We start from the raw sequence: 19,735 nt of genomic DNA, 5'->3' as shown, positions 1-19,735 counted from the left end.
CCTTACAAGGTACTTACATACCAAATATCAAAGAGATTGGTCAATATATGAATGTGCTATAAGCAAAGCACAGATATGTCACCAGATCAATATCAAGGTCAAAGTTCATTTCTAAACACAAAATTAAGCATGTGGTCCATGCATGTGGTTAAAATTTGAAAGCTGTAGCTTGAGAAGTGTGAAAGTAGGTCACTAGATCAATTTCAAGGTCAAAATACATTTCGATACACAAAACTATGCATGTGCTTCAAATTTGAAGGCTGTAGCTTGAGAAATGTGGAAGTTGGTACTAGTTAAAAACCAAGGTCAAATTTCAATTCAGAACACAAAATTATGCATGTACGTGGTCCAAATTTGAAGCCTGTAGCTTGCCTGAGACATGTGAAAGTAGGTCACTAGGTTAATCTCAATGTCAAACTTCATTTCGGTACACAAAACTATGCATGTGGTCCAAATTTGAAGGCTGTAGCTTGAAAAATGTGAAAGTAGGTCACTAGGTCAAAATCAAGGTCAAATTTTATTTCGAAATACAAAACTATGCATGTGGTCCATATTTGAAGCCTGTACCTTCAAAAATGTAAAAGTAGGTCACTAGGTCAATGTCAAGGTCAAAGTTTATTTCGGTACACAAACCTATGCATGTGGTCCAAAGTTGAAGGCTGTACCTACAGAAATGTAAAAGTAGGTCAACAAGTCAAGATCAAGGTCAACTCATGTCAAGGTTCATCTAGCCACAGAAAACTATACATGTGGTCCAAATTTGAATGTTGTAGGTCAAAAAACAAAAAGTAGGTCACTAGATCAAAATAAGTGACGTTGACCCTTAACAAGAGAGATGACACCATCAATGAGTTATATGCTTTTTTTTTCTTATTACGGAAACAGAGAAAGCACATATAATTACTTCTTTTATAACTAATAATTAAACCCATACCCTAAATAAGAGAGATGACACCATCAATGAGTTATATGCTTTTTTTTTCTTATTACGGAAACAGAGAAAGCACATATAATTACTTCTTTTATAACTAATAATTAAACCCATACCCTAAATAAGAGAGATGACACCATCAATGAGTTATATGCTTTTTTTTTCTTATTACGGAAACAGAGAAAGCACATATAATTACTTCTTTTATAACTAATAATTAAACCCATACCCTAAATACAAATGAAATAAGAGAGATGACACCATCAATGAGTTATATGCTTTTTTTTCTTATTACGGAAACAGAGAAAGCACATATAATTACTTCTTTTATAACTAATAATTAAACCCATACCCTAAATAAGAGAGATAACACCATTTATGAATTACATGTAATTATTATTTTTCTCTTATAATGGAAACAAAGAATGCACAGGTAATTACTTATATTACAACTAATAATTAAACCAAGAAATTTGAGTACTAAACAAATTATTCATCAACTGCTAGGGTAGTCCATTCGCTGCTGAGGTGTAATAGGAAAATAATAAACAACTTGAATCATTATCTCATTAGTGTCTGCATTCTTTATGACCCGTCTACAGAAACGGCCATAAAAAATAACTACTTGGAGGGCCACTGGATATAAAATTATATTAGAAATCAAAATAAACAAATGACCATAACTCACTAAAAATGTTGAACCAGTCTGATTTTCAGGGGGGGCACAACTAGGGTACCTATACACTAATATCATAAAGCTGCAGTCCAAAAACGCAACAGAATGGAGTCCAAAACATCTATCTTTACGTATAGGTTACTTTTTCGACTCCTTCTAGCCTGGCTCCCTGGCTGCATGGTTATCTTTTATATTAATACTGGAAACATTTTATAAGAAACTTTTAAACCTCTAAAATAGCACGGTTTTATCTGATGGCTAAACCATACCTATGTTTGGATCCAGGGACAGTATATAAATGTCAATGTGGAAACAACCTGCTGAATTTACTTTCCTCTTATCAAAGAAAACTGATATATGTAAATAAGAACAAACATAGGGACGGGAGCCAGTCTAGACTCCTTCATGCAAAGGGTTGTTTGGAATTACTTCCCTTGTATATGATAAATACACAATGTATAAATAACCGCATGTTAACCCTCTTCTATTAAATTTAGATTTTATTTCGCGTTATTATTAATCATTCAGAAAATGTAGGCTTAAGTTGGGTACATGTGTGTGAATTGCCGTCTTTGTTCTTTTTAAATAGCATATTCCCATTTTTGCCTGTGGAAGTTTGGTGCTACAAAGACGAAATTTCGAAAAGATGTATGTAAAGTTTTATGTCTGTGGTCTGTTAAAGAGATTCTATGTAAGAAACCGGTTATTCAAATTTTAGTAACTTATCGCGGTTAAACTAAATACTGAAAGTAGTCCGGCTACGGACTAGATTTTTATTATATCATTACTCTAATATATTCTGACCAGTCTGTCATGGCTCTTATTATCAAATGTTTTGAGAAGAAAAGGGACATAATTACACAAAATTTGAGCAGCCTCAGGATTTATCTCCTGGGTCTGAACACAGACTAATGCGAACCGTACAAAAGAAACGCATTACTTTATGACAAGAAAATACGTGTCGCCTGTTTACACTTAGACTACAATACCTAAGGGGTCATCCTCGTCTGAGTGTTTGTAAACTTCGTATCACTTGCCCCTCGTCGATATGGTTCGAAAACTATCATGGGGTGTAGAAAAGTCATTCAACCGACTGATTCTACTCAGGTGTCCGCCCGTGGTGAAATAATGCATGGAAGACACCTGGAGTCTTCCTCCACAATAAAAAAGCTTGAAAATTCGCCATAGACCTAAATTATGCAGGTGTTACCCTAAACTGCACAAAAGTAGACTATAACACCAAGATCTTAAAACATTCCTTGTAGTAAGCAGTAATATGCGCCCGGCTCTCTTGCTATTTTATGTATATACATATGTAACGTTCTTGGTATTATATTTACCTCAGTAAAATTTCGCCCGTACCGCGGAATGTGCTGGTTGTAAAAATAACTAGCTAGATTCGCCTCCATTCCTCGGTATCATTTGGCAGACGTTTATCAGCTTTGGTGAAGTAAGACAGATATCCACTTAATGCTGAAAGAATGTGAAATTTGAATACCGCTCCACCATCAAATTCCTCTCCCCTGCCCAAAACAACATTTTGAAGGGGTTCTGTGTTGTCTGCGTCTCGTTAAGTGAACTTTGCCCATTGATATGTTTCTTTCAAACACTAAGAAATTACTCTTATTTCTTTGTTATTGTTAACTCTTGTCATGCTGGACACGATTTGATTCTGCCTTTGTGACCGATGTAGATCATAATCAGCCAGCTAATCTGTGCAGTCTGATCAAGATCTGCACTGTTCACCATTCACATGTTTATACTCATAGATAATAGCATATACGTTTCAAATATAGATAAATATATTTTGACAAAGTAAATTATAAACATTATAGACTTTGTTGATTCAGGAAATACCATGAATCTACATAATTATATTTCTCCTAAAATTGTGATTTTACAAGTGGTAACTGTATAATTATTCTTTTCCTAGTTAGTCCAGCAGGTTGTTTCTATTCTGACATTTTCATTGCCCTTTGCTCAGTATGGCTACCCGGCTAGATCATCCTTTTATTTTTAAATCGTTTCCCTTAGATATTCTGACCTGATCTGTCTTGTCTCCTACGTTTCGAGAAGGGATGGGACATAATCATAAAAACTTTTAATAGTCTCATGAGTTATCTCCTGTGAAGAAAATTTGAATACCGACTACCCTTTGCTTTGAACAAACTGGTATATACTGAATCATGAATGTGTGTCAGTTCGTGATGCTCTTTCAAGTCTATCACAAATCTTATCTAACATTCGGGGTGATAATTAATTACCTTACAAATGAAAAGACTCAAATGTACGAAACTGTTTACAGGGTCATCCATCGGCAAAAAGTGTTTTTCAGAGATTTAAATCTGATTTCAAATTAAAAATGTTCGCACTGTTTATTTAGTACAGTTCTTAGTTTTTGCCCTGGCCTGTCTCCCTGGCCGCATGGTTATCTTTTTTATAAATACCGCAAACATTTTATAAGTAAATTTTAGGCTACTTAAATAAACATTTTTATCTGATGGCTAAAAATACATTTGCATATTCAGAGCAAGGGGTAATAAAAGTGTTCTTTTGGCATGACCCGATCTTTTTTCCTTTCTTTAAACAAAGAAGACTGAAAACTGTGTGTCATTATTTAAAAATTCATTTTCTGACGCCACAATTATAACTTCATAGCGTTAAGATGGCATAGCGGTGCGCTGGAAAAGAAATCAACAGAAATAAGGCAAATATTTGATGGATCGATGTCATCAAGGATGTGCACACTAATCCTTGACAACGTGTTAGTATCAAAATAATATATCCCGAACAGTGATTTCGCGCGTGAATAAAATCATTGTCGTTTAGATGCGTAGTATTATATCACGTGGGCGCAGCTAAACTCCAATGATTTTATTCAACGACAAATCACTGTTTGGGATATCTTATTTCTTAAATATAGAAAGAACCTGCTTGAGTTACTTTCAGTGTTAATGAATAAAACGTATATATGAGAAATATGAGAGAACAAACAAATGGAAGGAAACCATTCTATTTTACACACATTTCAGAGAATTTCTCTGCATATTATTGTATGACCATTTATTGGACTAAAGTTAATCAAAATCTTTCTATTTACCTAGGTGCTATTTTAAGTCCTCAGTGGTAATGTCTGACCTACCTATCATCCAAAGATGCTTAAGACCAAATTTGGTGAAGATCTATCAAGTGGTTCTTGAGAAGAAGTTTTCTTTATGCAGTCAAACAAACTTGACAGAGGTCCATGCCTGAATACTACAGACCTAGTCTGTGTTCAATCCCTGTGTTTTGTTCCTGGGAGATAACTCCCGAGGCTATTCAAATTTTGTAAGATTATATCCCTTGTCTTCTCAAAACATAGATAATCTGAGCCCAGACTGAAGAAGTCAGAATACATAACAGATTTTTTTTTTCTAAAAAAGAAAAGATTATCTAGTCGCTAGCCAGACTAACTACAGACTAAGCTTGGGGCAGATTCAGAGGAGAAATTGTCTAATTTAAAGTGTTGGCGCCGACGGACGGACGACGGACGATGGACACAGCGTGAATCGTGTTATTAATCAGGCAGAAAAAAATCTATTCAAAAGATTAACTTAGCTTTATTTTTATAACGTACTTGTAATTCATTTATCTCTGTAGATTTCAAAGTCTCTTGAGATCAAATAATCTGTAATAATGTTAATTTTTTTTTCTTCATACTGACACTGATATTTTCTCAGAAAAGCTTTTGTTCTTTAGGCTCGTCTCAGCAGAGTCAGCGATAAGAGATATTATAAATGTGTAAAGAAAGTGCTATTAAAGAGGATTTTACGGTAGAGCTATTTGTTTTGAAGGACTCTAACGACTGATACCAGTCTAATATCTCGGTATCCATCGTAACAGGGGTGATAGACCAGCAATTACACTGATAACTATGATATTAATACATTTTTCTTCTTTTTTTATCCAATAATATTTCATAAACACAAAAGAATTTCATAAAATTATTATTACGATTAAGTACAGAGGATATAGACTGGCTCAATTCACTGTATTGAATCATCAAAATGTAAAAAAAAAATGTTATAGTATTGTCTTGGAGCTTGTCTACATACGCTGTAATTAACCATAATCTGAAGAAACGTGGCAACATTGGCCGTGACATTTATGAGGCCAAAACGTGAGTGTGTATTATCGAAAAAGTCTTAACTTAAAAGATACATGTTATTCAGTATTACTTAAAATATTCACTAATACAAGATGAATTGATTCGGAACTTAGAGTTTTAAATATAAAAACATAGAAAGAACCTTACATTTTTCACCAATCATTTTGTGTTTTACACTGAAAATACCGTGAATACTGAAGCATCGTCTGCAAAACAAAAACAAAAAAAAAAAAACAAAAAAGAACAGCAACTAGACGCGATATCTCGACAACGTGAAATATATCTTTAGTCACACATTTTTTTTCTTCTGTAAGTGAAACATAATAATGTGGTGCTTTTTTGTCTGTATAGCATTTAAACAGGACATTTATAGTAATTGTTGTAGGACAACATGTCAGAAGAGACATGAACAAATGTTTAGCTGCCCGAGAAAAGGTTCAAGTGTCACTGTCGGTTAAGTACAGAATGATTTATAATGACCTTGTAAACGCTCTAGGCATGTGGATAATTAATGTGAGGTCTTCTTCGGCAATTGTTTTCAAAACAAATCGAATTGTTTCAAATGAAAATGTTTATTAAATATAGTCCTCTTTATTTCGAACTTTATCGTACTGTTATAAGAAAAGATGAAAGAATCTTCAAGTTGTTACTATGAGAAAAGATCTCGTAATTTCGGGATAAGATCTCAAACACCTCGTTATGACGAGATTCGGCTTCCGTAGAAATACCAACAAATGTGCCCTTCATTTTCTGTTCCTTATCTGAATGTATCAGACAGAGTTGGCATGTCGAGTGATTTACAGCCCCTTAAACGTGAGGAGCGGTTTCCGTCCCTGCGACAGATCAAGCGTTGCAATATATTACAGGGCCCAGTTGTTCGAAACTTTAACAGGCGATTAAGCTAACGGTTGATTAACTTTAAGGGCTACATTTCGACATTTCAGAAGACTTAGAAAAACAAATGTATGAGTTAAGAATTATGAACACTGAAAAATCTTTACAATAAAATCAAAACATCATACTAGAGTTTCCCGCAAGGATAGTATTTTGAATCAAAATTTAACCGGCGGTTAGTTTAACAGCTAGTTAAAGTTTCGAACAACTGGGCCCAGAAAACCATGAAACAATTTTTTATTCACACAATGAAATTAAATATTTGTTCTCTATGATAAAATTCGATTTACAATGTCTGTTGACATCAAGTAATCTGTAATAAAGTTTATTCTTTCTTCAAACTAAAACTGGTATTATCTCAGAGATAAGATATATTGTAATTTTTCTTCTTTAGAAAGTGTTTAACTTAGATGTTAATTTAAAGGACTCTAACCACTGATGACAGTATAATTTATGATATAATATTTGATACAACACGTTTTCTGAATTTCTAACCCTTAATCTGCTAAATTTCTATAATGAACTTGTGCATCTTTAAATTTGGAAAGTACCATTAGGTAAAAGGGGTGCTTACCAAAACGATACTGACTGAATAGCAAACAGTACAGATCTTGAACAGACTGCACGGATATACAGGATGATCAAGATCTACACTGGTCGCAAAGGCAGAACCAATCGTGTCCAGCATTAAACTGGCTATACAACTTAATGTTCCCGCTAATTATTTGTTTGTAAAATAAATGATTGCTTGAATCGATTTTCATGCCTCTTTAGAAACGATGTCAGAAAGTTTACCAGAGTTGGTAGAAAAAGTACGGTTATCAATCCGTCTGTTTGAGATAAAAAAAATGTAACCGATGAGCAATTTACTGCACGTCTGACCTCGCGCGCGTGTTATGTCAGTCGTTAGATGGTAATATATACTTTCCGCAGCATTAACGTACTAAAACGTATTAGCGTTTGATGGCCCTTTCACGCTTCCGTAGAATCAACATTTATTACACGAAATTTATTTTGAAAATATTTCTGAACTGTCTAGGTCTGCAGCCCTCAAATTTGGTTATATCTTACATCCGAAGCATATACTGACACTATCAGACAACATCAAAAACGACCTTTTGAGCGATTTGATGAAGTTCCAAAATTATCAATTGGTCCGTTACAGACCCCTGTGGGATTTGTGTTTATCCCGAGCTCAAATATCTTTTCGTAGATGAAAAGCTGACGTGCCATACTAAAGCACTGGTAATTTCAATTCGTTTGAAAGTGCTGAAAATTGACTCCCCAATAGAAAAAAAAACTAAGTCCGACGGTTTGACACCCCTGCGCGTGAGCCCTGACTATCTACGAATCAAAATACGGCTTTCGTTTTCGAGTTTAGCATTTCTACTTTCATTTTCTTTACTTCCAGAAATAGCTGAAGGTCGAGTGAGGTCATTTTCTGTGTTGTCAAAACATGTATAATAATTATGCCTGGCCAGATTGTATTAGTATATGCTGGCCGTCCTAAGATTATGGGACAGTTCTTAACGACAGTTCTCACTGTGTTATTGGTCCGCTTTTACCTCAAACTTAATTGTCCTGCAACCGAAATTTTACTTGTTTATAATCACTGAAAAACTGAATTCTCAGACTAAAGATGCAATAGTATTTGCACTTTTAAATTGCAAGTTCAACGCATTATTTAGTAATATTTTCAAATATTTTATTCCCTTATCCCCTACGGGATAGTGAAAAATCGGTCAGTAATGTAACGGTAGCCTCAACCATGACTTGTTATGTAGGAATCAGTTTATGACATACTTTACGACCTACGGTCAGCCTATGTAATCAAGCAGGAATGTGTATCTACACAAAGAAAGACCTACTTTTCAGACACATTTGTTATATGGTTATATTTTCTTCAATACGCGAATGGTTCAGCCAGCAGATGAATAGGTGTTATAAATCATTTCGAAAATGTTTGCAGAAGTTATCAAAAATAACCAAACACTGGCTAGTAGATGTGATTTTTAAAGCATTTTCAGATGCATGAAAAAAAAAAACGATAAGATACTTTTAAACGTTTTCTTTTTCCCATTTTTTTTTTTTTTTGCTGTGCGAATGCATTTATTATAACATTTTATTAGCAGGACCTCCCTCACTGCGTGAATGAATACTTAGATAAAACTGGAACAACTGATACGTATTAGACCTTCCTGGATAAAATCACCAAATTTCAAAAAGCCCATATTTAAAAAAAAAACAAGGTGTTTCGCACCTAGAGTTGTACATGCCCTATTAAGTATCAGTAATGATTTAACAAAATTCTTACCTCAAAAACGGTCTCCCCGCCATAATGTATTTAGATCAATGACTTCCACCAGCCACCTAACATAAACACGCTTTCACAACGGAAAGCTATAATCCGAGGAATGTTACAAAAGTTACGCTGGGAAGGATGTCTAATTATTTACATAATTTGTAAAAGAATGTTTTTGTTTGGATGGAAGTATATATAAATATATATACACATGTGTGGTATTGCAAGAGTCCGTATGCATTAATCTTGTCCGTTCCCTTTATAACAAGGGACATCTGTAGACGCTGCAAACACAAATTTAAGTAATGGGATTGGGTGGGGTATCATGTCACGTGTCTACGGCGTGATAGTGAGGCAGCACTATAGATTTGGGCATTGTGCTCACTGCTACAAGTAGACACAACTAAAAAAATGCTGAAAATGACGGTAAACCTGAACACACACACAAATTTAAATACCTTTGTTAAAGTATAGGCGATGGTGATATCCAAATTATGAAGTTTGCATAATTGCTTGCTTAATCGATTGACTGATCGACCGACCGCCTGACCGACACGACTCGACCCGACCCGACCCGACCTGACTGACTGACTGACCGACTGATAGAACAACCGGTCGATCGTTTGGTTGATTTTATGGTAGCTTAATCTATATATACTGATAGGCTTTCGGTTGATTTATTTAGAGGGTTAGATTTGAATAGCTTGAGATTCAAATCTTCTTCTTCTTCTTCTTCTTCTTGTCGTTCGCGGTGTAGTCATAGCGATATTGCATGGTGCTGTGGTTCGTTAAGAGAGTGCCAATGGCCCAGCACCTCTCCCTTCAACTCTCTAGGTTTCTTTCGGGGTTACCTCACGAGTTAAAACCCTATCCTGGGAACACAGGAGCTATTTGTCCCATAGCTGGGGGTCTGTTCATAGGCATCAGGGCGTGTCCACACACCGGTGGGCCTGGCATGCCACATGTCTGGGGGCAGACCTCCTCCGTGTCCCCTGCAGTTCTGCCTGAGGCCGTAAGGTGCTCAGTTACCGTGTGGCGCCAACTCGGAGGCACTGCAAAAGGGCTTGTCTGCAGAGAGGCTATGTACTGGCAGGGAAAACTTACGCACTCGGCTCCTTTTTCACCAGAAGGCTAGCCAGCGGTGGAGGCTGAAAGCGGAAGGTGACAAGCACACAACACACAGCACACCACACTTGACGCATCAGCAGACCAATTGCCACACAGGGTTTTCAAATATCTACTTAAAGTTCTGCCATCTATATGGACAAAAAAAACAATTTTCCATTAGGAAATAACTCTAACCTTGACAAAAGGAAAAATTTACTAAAGTTCTAACGCCTGATTAGTGTGCATAAAATTGCTTAAATGTTTGGGTTTTTTAATATTATCATATAAACAAAGATTTAGATATATTATTAAAATGTCAAACACAGATACAGTCCGATAACTTTTTACTGAACCCTCTCCTCGTTTCATACACGCTGGTTAAGCTGGATAAGACAAAAACCAATAGAAGGGTGTGTTGTGTGATGGGACACACTAAACAAGATAAATTTATACATGTACAGTTGGTACTTTCATCTTGATCAGAATGCATTATTTTTTTCTACCATAGTGTATGTGAGAGATAGGAACAGTGGGAGAAATTCTAAATAATTATGACGGGGAAATCGTTTGCAAGGTAAGACTTTCAAATAACTATTTATCATGTCTTTTATATATATATATATATATATATATATATATATATATATATATATATTTTTTTATATAATCTTCGGCGAATTAAAGATATTTTATAGAAGCATTTCAATCGAAATTTTTGGCTTATTTGGTAACAAAATATGTTAACACTTTCAAAAAAAATAAAACAGATAAATATCGGTCAAATCACGCCGGGCAGTCAACACGGCGGCCATCCATTCATCACGCCGCAGGGAACTTTTAACTTGATAGCTTCCTTACGTGAGAAAAAATTTCGAACCCAATTATGAACTCTTTGAGAGGTCACGTTTTAAACATGCCCCGTTCAGATTACTTTTATTACAGTCAATAAAAGATGATAAACAAGTCAGTGTGACATTCAATGTATGTCATTAACAAATTAAGTTGTTATTTTCTTTCTTCAATATTTTTCCTTTCAGTTTCATCTTTTATCTTTTTCGACCCAAAATGTACACCATAATGCAGATGAACGCTTATATGGACGTGCGCGTGTATATATACGTGCACTTGTAATTACGCGTACACGTATAAATTTACGCGTGTACATCCATATATCATGTATATGTGTGCATGCGTATGAAAGCGTGAACCTGAAATTACAAGTTCGCGTCTATATTACGCATGCACACATACAGTATTTGTACGCACACGACCACCTAGATGTCCGCGTAAGTTCATATATTTTATTTAATCAATACGCCAGTGTTTATATTTATGCGTATTGTCCGTAAGTATTGACCTGGCACTCATGAATATTCCGTACGCTTCCTTAAATTATTTTTTGGTGTCAGAACCTAAATAACGATATAACTACATGTATTGAAAAGCTATTTATAAACTAGACTAGCCACTAGACTGATAATAAATATATTTCTACATTTTTTCCCTATTTCGACGAATTCAATTTCAAAATGTAACGTGCTTTCAAGTCGGAGAGCTTACCACTACACCACTGTAACGTTGGTTATCTAACACCGTGTTCAGACTACGTTTTTAATCCTACATTAACTTGGGTTTATTTTTTAAACTAGTTTGCGTCCACACTATATGTGGTGTAAAACGTGAATTTTGTAAAGGTCAAGTGGTTTCTGTAATGTAGCATTAAAACTACCTCGGGAGGTGGTTTTAATACTACATTAAAAAGTAATGCTACATTATTTTACAAATGTGAACGCAAATGTGGGTTATAACTGGTTTTACAATCCCAAATCCACAGATCTTACCTTTTGGAGGAAGGATACCATGTGTTTCTCTTTTGTATCAAACAATTGATGCTGTGGCTGGCAAAATTAATTGGACTGTTGTTGAAACAAAAACATTAAATTGCGATATGGAGTCATGCTGGCGCTCAAAATGGACAATAGATGGAATGAACAGAAATTCTTAGATGAACACAGAAGTTTAAATATTGATGACCCCTTCTTGTTTCTGTTAGCCTCAATTCTTTGTAACCTTTTTTGCTTACTGCAAGATTGTTAACTTCCAACATTGCATGTATATATTTAAACCACATTTCTTTGCCTAGTGTGGACGCAAACTAGATTATATTTTGATGGGTTTTGAATGTCAAATACCAATTATAGCCAATTAGTGCCTAATAAAAATAAAACCGTTCTGCTAGTGTGAACACGGTATAAAGTGATTATTTTGATAAATCTAGATACTTTCAGGGCACAAACATCGCGTAAAATAACGATAACGCCCGAAAATATTGGCGAAGATTATTGAGTGCCAGGTCAATGCTTACGGACAATACAGCCCATAAAATAAACAAACATGTTTGTAAACATTGACGGATCCAAACGGAAGGGGAAGGAGCACTTTAAAGAAATATTTCGATGGCAAAATACAATACATATCCATAGCCCTTACCAACCTATAAACCAGACCAGTCTATTGTATAAGTGCTACAACACGGTTGACCCATTTAAACGAGCTGTAAAGTAGTCGCTAGACTAGCTCCTAGACTATGATATATCTTTTTTACATTTTTATGATTAAATGTAGTGAACTGAGCCAGTCTATATTCTATGTCCAGTATCATAATTTCAACATCATTCCTCTGCGAAAGTCTCTAAAATAGACTGGCTTTTGTCTCTATGAAATTAATTTCGTCAAAAAAGGAAAAATGTAGAAATATATTATTATCAGTCTAGTGGCTAGTCTAAGTAGTCGCAGCTTGACCGCGATGGTTGACCTTAGGCTGATTATTCATACCATTTATTTCATTATAGAAAGCAAGTGTTAAAAATGATTGAAAACAGTATTAATAAGTATGAAAAGAAGAAACATACATGTTGCTAAAACCTTCCCCTTTTTGGGTACCTGTCCCCAAAAGTTGTCTAGTGCCTTGTCGTGTATATTTATATGGAATAAGTTTGTATACACTGCAGTATCAAAGTATATATACTTACATTTGATCAGTTAAAAGTTTTCAATACATTAATTTATATTTAATTCTAACACGATCCGCAGCACTAAAACATTTGCTGAATATCGGAAAATTCCGTTTTATGCAACGCTTTCCATTCGTGGGGAGGTTTTTATAATTAGCCGAATGACATATCGCGCTAAAATGTAGTGCTGTAAAATGTGAAGAATTTGCGTGGTTAGAATCAAAATAATAAATATGTTCCAATAATTTTATCAGTTAATAAAATATGGGCAGTCGTTCGGATGCGAATATTAAATCACTCGTGCTACGCACTCGTGATTTAATTATTATGCATCCGAACTCCTGCCCATATCTTATTAACTGATAAAATATAAGCACATATTTATTATTTCTTAAACAAACTTATATTTCCTTTTTCTCGTGCAGCTCGTGTTTTACGTACACTCCTTTTCAATAACAGGTTGTGCCTCATTACATATTATAATGCAAAGGTCAACCATCGGGGTCAAGTTGCGTCCACTATACACGTGCAAGCGTAAAATTATACGTCCACGTATATATTTACACGTACACTTAAAATATATAGATGCACGTGTATATCTAAGTCCGGACAGAATGTGCGCGCTCATTTAAATGTGCAGGTCCACGTGAATATTTTCGTTACGAGTACGCGTTAGTATGTAGGTGCATGCACAAGTTGACGCACACGCGTACATTTATACGTGCACGGGTAATTACAGTGTATTTGTATAAAAATCTGCATTCCAAGCGATTGCTACAGGTGAAAAGATCTGACGAAACGAATACGAAAAAACAAGATATGGAATAGAATTGATCCTTGTGGATTCTCGAACTTACATGCACAATTAGATTTACAGAGTTTGTTGAGATCAAGTAGTTTATATTCTTTCTTCATACTGACACTGACACTTTCTCAGATAACCTTTTTTCTCTCTTAGGTTAATCCAAATAGAGTCAGTGCTCACAGATAAAGAGATTTTTTTTATCAAAAAGTGCTATTTAATTAAGAGGATTTTGTGGCTATAAGACTCTAACGACTGATACTAATCTAATGCAAAATATGTAATCATGAAACATACTTTTTCGACAAAATTGTAACTAGTCGACCGATATGACCAAATGACAAATATACATTTTTCAGTCATATGCTATTTAAGTTTATGAGTATGATGTTAATTGCTAAGCATCAGGATGTACTTCATTTTAAAAATAAAGCATTGTGATTATGTTTGTTACCATTTACTGAAACTGAAACTGTAACTGATCATTTTAATGAAGCGTCTATATATTTAATGGCGTTGTACATTAATTAAATTTAACATGTCAGATTGCGTTCATTGCCATGTTTTACTATAAGAACAGAGGATGGGACGTAATATACTAGAAGGCACCATTTCTTTGATATTTCTTTTAAATTGAAAAATAAGGCATATATTTATGAAAATATGCCACTCAAAGCTAAATTTGCGATTCTAGTGCCAGTGTTTTAATATAAGAACAGCGGGTGGAACGTAATACATAAGAATTACAGACACCAGTATATGCCGGATTGAATCAATTTGAACTAAAAGTACTTTAAATGTATATATATTTTTAACCATGGTGATACTAACACTAACCTCTAGTCAGTATATCATACATATTATACACTAAATGCAGTAATTTGCGCATTTGTGCCGTACGCGACATTAGATAATCACTTCCGGGCATGCGCAGTAGACCGCTCCAACTCTGTAGTGAGCTATATTGATTAGAGGTTATAACACACTAAATAGCCACCACTATATATTCTATATAAAATGACAAGTTTTCACAATGCTGCAATACACGCTTAGACCCATTTTAAATTTCTTTAACTTACATTTTCTTGTAGAGAAACATTTATACTGTAAAAATATCCAAAGAAAAGTAGGGGTCATGTTTGATGCAAGAAAAATATTTCTGGTCAAACGGACACACCGTTATTTTTACACTGAAATGACAATCACAATTAAGGGTAGGGGTGTATGAATAAATTTCACATGTGAAATCAGTTTGGAGTCTTTTCTCAACATGCAAATGCTACCAGTATGTCAAGTATAGGCATGCAATATGATTTCAACCAATATATAGCAATGATTTCAAGGAAGAATCCTTCTTACAGCAAAACAAGAAATATCTTTAAAAATGATGGTCGGCGAATTGTAATAAGGAAAGAAGTTTATGAATTTTTCATTTAACATTCATCTTTCATCTAACATTTTTCAAATTGCAAAACTAAACACCGCACTTTAATAATTTAAATGGTTCTCTTTTAATTTTTCGCACAGGTTTCGTAGGGTTGCAATTTTGTTTCGTTTATCCTTAGACGAATAATTACAGCAGTAGTTTGATGAAGATTCATGAAGCGGTTCATGAGAAGAGGTCATTAAACGTGTTTATATTTTTAGCTAAATTGGTCCCTATCCCCATTTGTAACAAAATAGCAGGAGACCTTACGATATTGTTACACATCGAGTTTAATAAAAATCCATTACATTTTAGTGGTTAATGCGAAGAAAGGCATATCTGCTTTAAGCTATAGTGTTCTCTAATAGGGCCCAAGTTCCTATATAAATAAATTTGGAAGAGGACCTTATAATGATGCTCCAGACCAAGTATGACAAAGATCCACCAAGCTGTTCATGAGACGCTGTATAAAGGCATTTCTAGTTTTAGCTCTAGCAGCCCCTAAAAGGGGTCAAATGTCCCAGCTGAACAAAGTTGGCTGCGGGCCTAATAAAGATGCTACAAATCAAGTTTGATTAGAATACATGAGAAAAAATCAATTAAAGGATTTTTTTATTTATTACCTTTATTTATTTCTAAAATAGGCCAACTGATCCCGCTTTAACAAATAGCATATCCGCTATTCATGAATCTTTGGACAATGACGTCACACCTATAAAAAAGTGAAGGTCAAGCAAAACATACAATTGTAATTATTTCAATATTTCTGTTTCATAAGCAAAGTTTGACCGTAGTTATATCACATAGATATACTGTATGCAGCGTACCTTCATTTCAGTGTAATGAGATTCAGTCATTATATAGCATATATATAATAAAACAGATTTCAACTGAGTTCAGTATTTGCATACCATACTAAAGAAAATATTCATATATAATAAATCAGTTAAATAATTTATAACAAATATATCAAAGCAAACAAGTACTCATTTTAATATGCAATCTGAATAAGTCACAAAAGCAAGAAACCTTTTCATACACAGACGACAATTGTAACAAGGAAAATCTTTTAAAAAGCACTTCTCTACATAAACGACTCTTATCACACCCTTATTCATGTGATACGCAGACCGTATTCAGCTCTTTCTTTAATTTGATATATGTTGGTATTTGAACAGGTTTTTATCATATTTATTAAACTTACTTATCATTTTGAGATATATCAATATTCTTGCTAAATACTGAGCCAAAGTTAGCTTTAAAACTGTGAACAGCGTCGTTTAGGATAAACGCTTTGTCTACATTTCACTCAGCGTAGCACAATCAACAGAGTGAAAGAAATTGACACTCTCGTCCAATCAGGCAGAGTGTTGCATAAATCTTCCATTTTGATAAATTATCTATAATGCGTTATCAAGTAGTTTGATTTGCAAACTGAAGTCACGTGGCATAGGAAACGAAAACGAATTTAGACGGCGTCGCCGAAAAAAACTGAGAACTATTTGAACCCGCCATTATGCGACTACCATTTTTTTCATAGATGCTCCGGCTATTTAGTGTATGTTTGCCTAGAAACACAACCGAATTGGCACGGTGTTTGGGTAAATATCGACCCGTCCGAAAAAAAACTATCGCGAGCGCGTTTAAGGGCTCTAACGAATACATCGAATTATTTCTTTATTTAATGTGTCAAAAAACGATAAAACCGATTATTGGAAAAACTGAAAGTTTAATATGATGGTTATTCAAGAAATGATAAGTTCCCAAACGTGGTTTATCGTAGAATAACCCGAGTTTTGAGTTATTATGCGTAAAAATATGGCCTTCGTGGTATATTGTTTCGCATAAGAACGAAAAACTCGGGTTATTCTACAATAAATCACACTTGGGAACTTATTATTTCGATTCTAACACGACATACTAGTATCAACAGTGTTAGAAAAATGGTAACTACTTTTTACGAGCGTGCTACGCACCTGTATCGGATGACGTCATTGCACGCGAGTGGTTTCTTGCAGAATAACCCGAGATAGATTTTGCTTTACATATAATATTATGTAGGTTATTTGCTGATCGTGTTAGAATAGCCTTGTTGCAGGTGTCAATGCAATATATGCAGTGTTTACTGAATATGATCTTACACGCAAAACGTTAACTAAGTAATGACGCTTACGCCCGAGTGAGTGCATAATACGAATGGTAGATCTTAAAAGAAACATTTGCAAACACAAAAAGACACAAAGAATTTTACATCTATCCACTATTACGTACGAAAGACCCGTGGTGACATTTCAACTTCATTATTTCACGATTTCTGCTTCCTGATTTCACGATTTCCACTTCATGAATTCACGATTTCACGATTTCCACTTCATGAATTCACGATTTCCACTTCACGAATTCTCGATTTCACAATTTCCACTTCATGAATTCACGATTTCCACTTCACGAATTCACGATTTCACAATGGTGAAATCGTGAATTCATGAAGGTGATATCGTGAATTCGTGAAGTGGAAATCGTGAATTCGTGAAGTGGAAATCGTGAATTCATGAAGTGGAAATTGTGAAATCGTGAATTCGTGAAGTGGAAATCGTGAATTCGTGAAGTGGAAATCGTGAATTCATGAAGTGGGAATTGTGAAATCGAGAATTCGTGAAGTGGAAATCGTGAATTCATGAAGTTGAAATTGTGAAATCGTGAATTCGTGAAGTGGAAATCGTGAATTCGAATTCGTGAAGTGGAAATCGTGAAATCGTGAATTCGTGAAGTGGAAATCGTGAATTCGTGAAGTGGAAATCGTGAAATCGTGAATTCATGAAGTGTAAATTGTGAAATCGAGAATTGGTGAAGTGGAAATCGTGAATTCATGAAGTGGAAATCGTGAAATTGTGAAATCGTGAAGTGGAAATCGTGAATTCAGGGAGCAGAAATCGTGAATTCATGAAGTGGAAATCGTGAAATCAAGAAATCGTGAAGTTTTTTCGTGAAATCGTGAATTCATGAAGTGGAAATCGTGAAATCGTGAATTCAAGAAGTGGAAATCGTGAATTCAGGAAGCAGAAATCGTGAAATCGTGAATTCATGAAGTGGAAATCGTGAAATCAAGAAATCGTGAAATCATGAAATCGTGAAATCAAGAAATCGTGAAGTTTTTTCGTGAAATCGTGAATTCGTGAAATCGTGAATTCAGGAAGTGGAAATCGTGAAATTGTGAATTCATGAAGTGGAAATCGTGAAATCAGGAAGCAGAAGTCGTGAAATAATGAAGTTGAAATGTCACCACGGGTCTTTCGTATACGCGATTATCGTATTTGTGCATTACATGCATTTGCGTAAAAATGCTCGCGAGTGTCCGCGTATGCGCGTTTTTCGTGGTTGTAAGCCGAATTCTACATAATGAATTTATAAAAATATCTTTTAAAAAAACACTTTAATTACTCCAGAACTATAAATCAGAATAAAAACAGTATAATTTGATATCAAAGCCAAGTTAGCGTTCTTATTACAGATTACCGATATTTCAAGAGCCAGTATGTCTGATAAGTACTTCGGAGGATGGAAAACTGCAAGTTGAGCAGGAACCATTGAAGCAGATAGAACAGATAGATGCACCCTTGGTTGTGGTAGCGATAGCGGGGCTGTACCGTACTGGAAAATCTTACCTTTTGAATCGGTTGGCTGGTTCAAACTCAGGTGCGTTAGCGTTATGTGGTAACAGTTAGACCATTATTGTTCTGTCACGTGCTTGTTGACGAGTAAAATATATTATTTTGTTAGAAAAATGTTGCGCAAACAATAAAAGCAGATACAGGTCAAACAATGAAAATAATATTTATTAGATAGATAGCAAGGTTGTACTAACATTTCCGGTTTTTTAAGGCCTTTAAATTTTAAAATGCTTGACTATTAGGCTCTTGCTCATTTCGTCATTCCTTTTGTTTTGTATTCATTGCAATTATGTAAATACTGAAATATTGTATTCAAATGTAAACAAGTTGTATCATAATACAATTGGCTCCATAGACTATGGTCATATTCCTTTGCTTACCCCGAATATTCTGCACACATTCATTAGTAAGGAAGAACGTAGTGTTCGAATGTTTGGAACGTGTCTAAAACCTGGTGCAAACAGTCATATGATAACTATCTAAGATAATGATCTTGGTTCCTGTCAGTATAGTGCCGGGTACCAGAGCAAACGTTCTTTGTCGCATCGGGAAATTACTCTGAATTTTGAACATTTTTCATGAATAGGCTTAGTTGTGAACATTTGTGAATGCTTGAGTTCCCAAAGTCATTCATTTTAAAGTAAAAAGTGAAAGCAGTTTTAAAGTATTTCCGTTATAAGAAGTATTAAATACTTTACCTAAATATATTACTAATGATTATCAGAAACTTATTTTTCAGGATTTCCTTGGGAAACAAAATCAGCT

General features: G+C 34.8%; 2 protein-coding genes across 2 annotated transcripts in view; one reads left to right on the top strand and one right to left on the bottom strand.

Annotated features, from left to right (window-relative positions):
• Positions 1–9,069, bottom strand: part of LOC123549212 (guanylate-binding protein 1-like) — a 34,668-nt gene extending 25,599 nt beyond the window's left edge. The window contains exon 1 of the mRNA XM_045337117.2: positions 8,963–9,069. Coding sequence (XP_045193052.2) covers positions 8,963–8,985 — 23 coding nt within the window. The 5' untranslated portion in view covers positions 8,986–9,069. The remainder of the gene's footprint in view (positions 1–8,962) is intronic.
• Positions 9,070–10,421: 1,352 nt separating this feature from the next.
• Positions 10,422–19,735, top strand: part of LOC123549210 (guanylate-binding protein 1-like) — a 96,111-nt gene continuing 86,797 nt past the window's right edge. Inside the window, exons 1-2 of the mRNA XM_053545616.1 lie at positions 10,422–10,631; positions 18,811–18,995. Coding sequence (XP_053401591.1) covers positions 10,609–10,631; positions 18,811–18,995 — 208 coding nt within the window. The 5' untranslated portion in view covers positions 10,422–10,608. The remainder of the gene's footprint in view (positions 10,632–18,810; positions 18,996–19,735) is intronic.

This window comes from Mercenaria mercenaria, chromosome 6 (genome assembly GCF_021730395.1).
Source record: "Mercenaria mercenaria strain notata chromosome 6, MADL_Memer_1, whole genome shotgun sequence".
In the NCBI taxonomy this organism is placed as follows: domain Eukaryota; kingdom Metazoa; phylum Mollusca; class Bivalvia; order Venerida; family Veneridae; genus Mercenaria; species Mercenaria mercenaria.
This window is presented reverse-complemented; position numbering and strand designations above follow the sequence as displayed.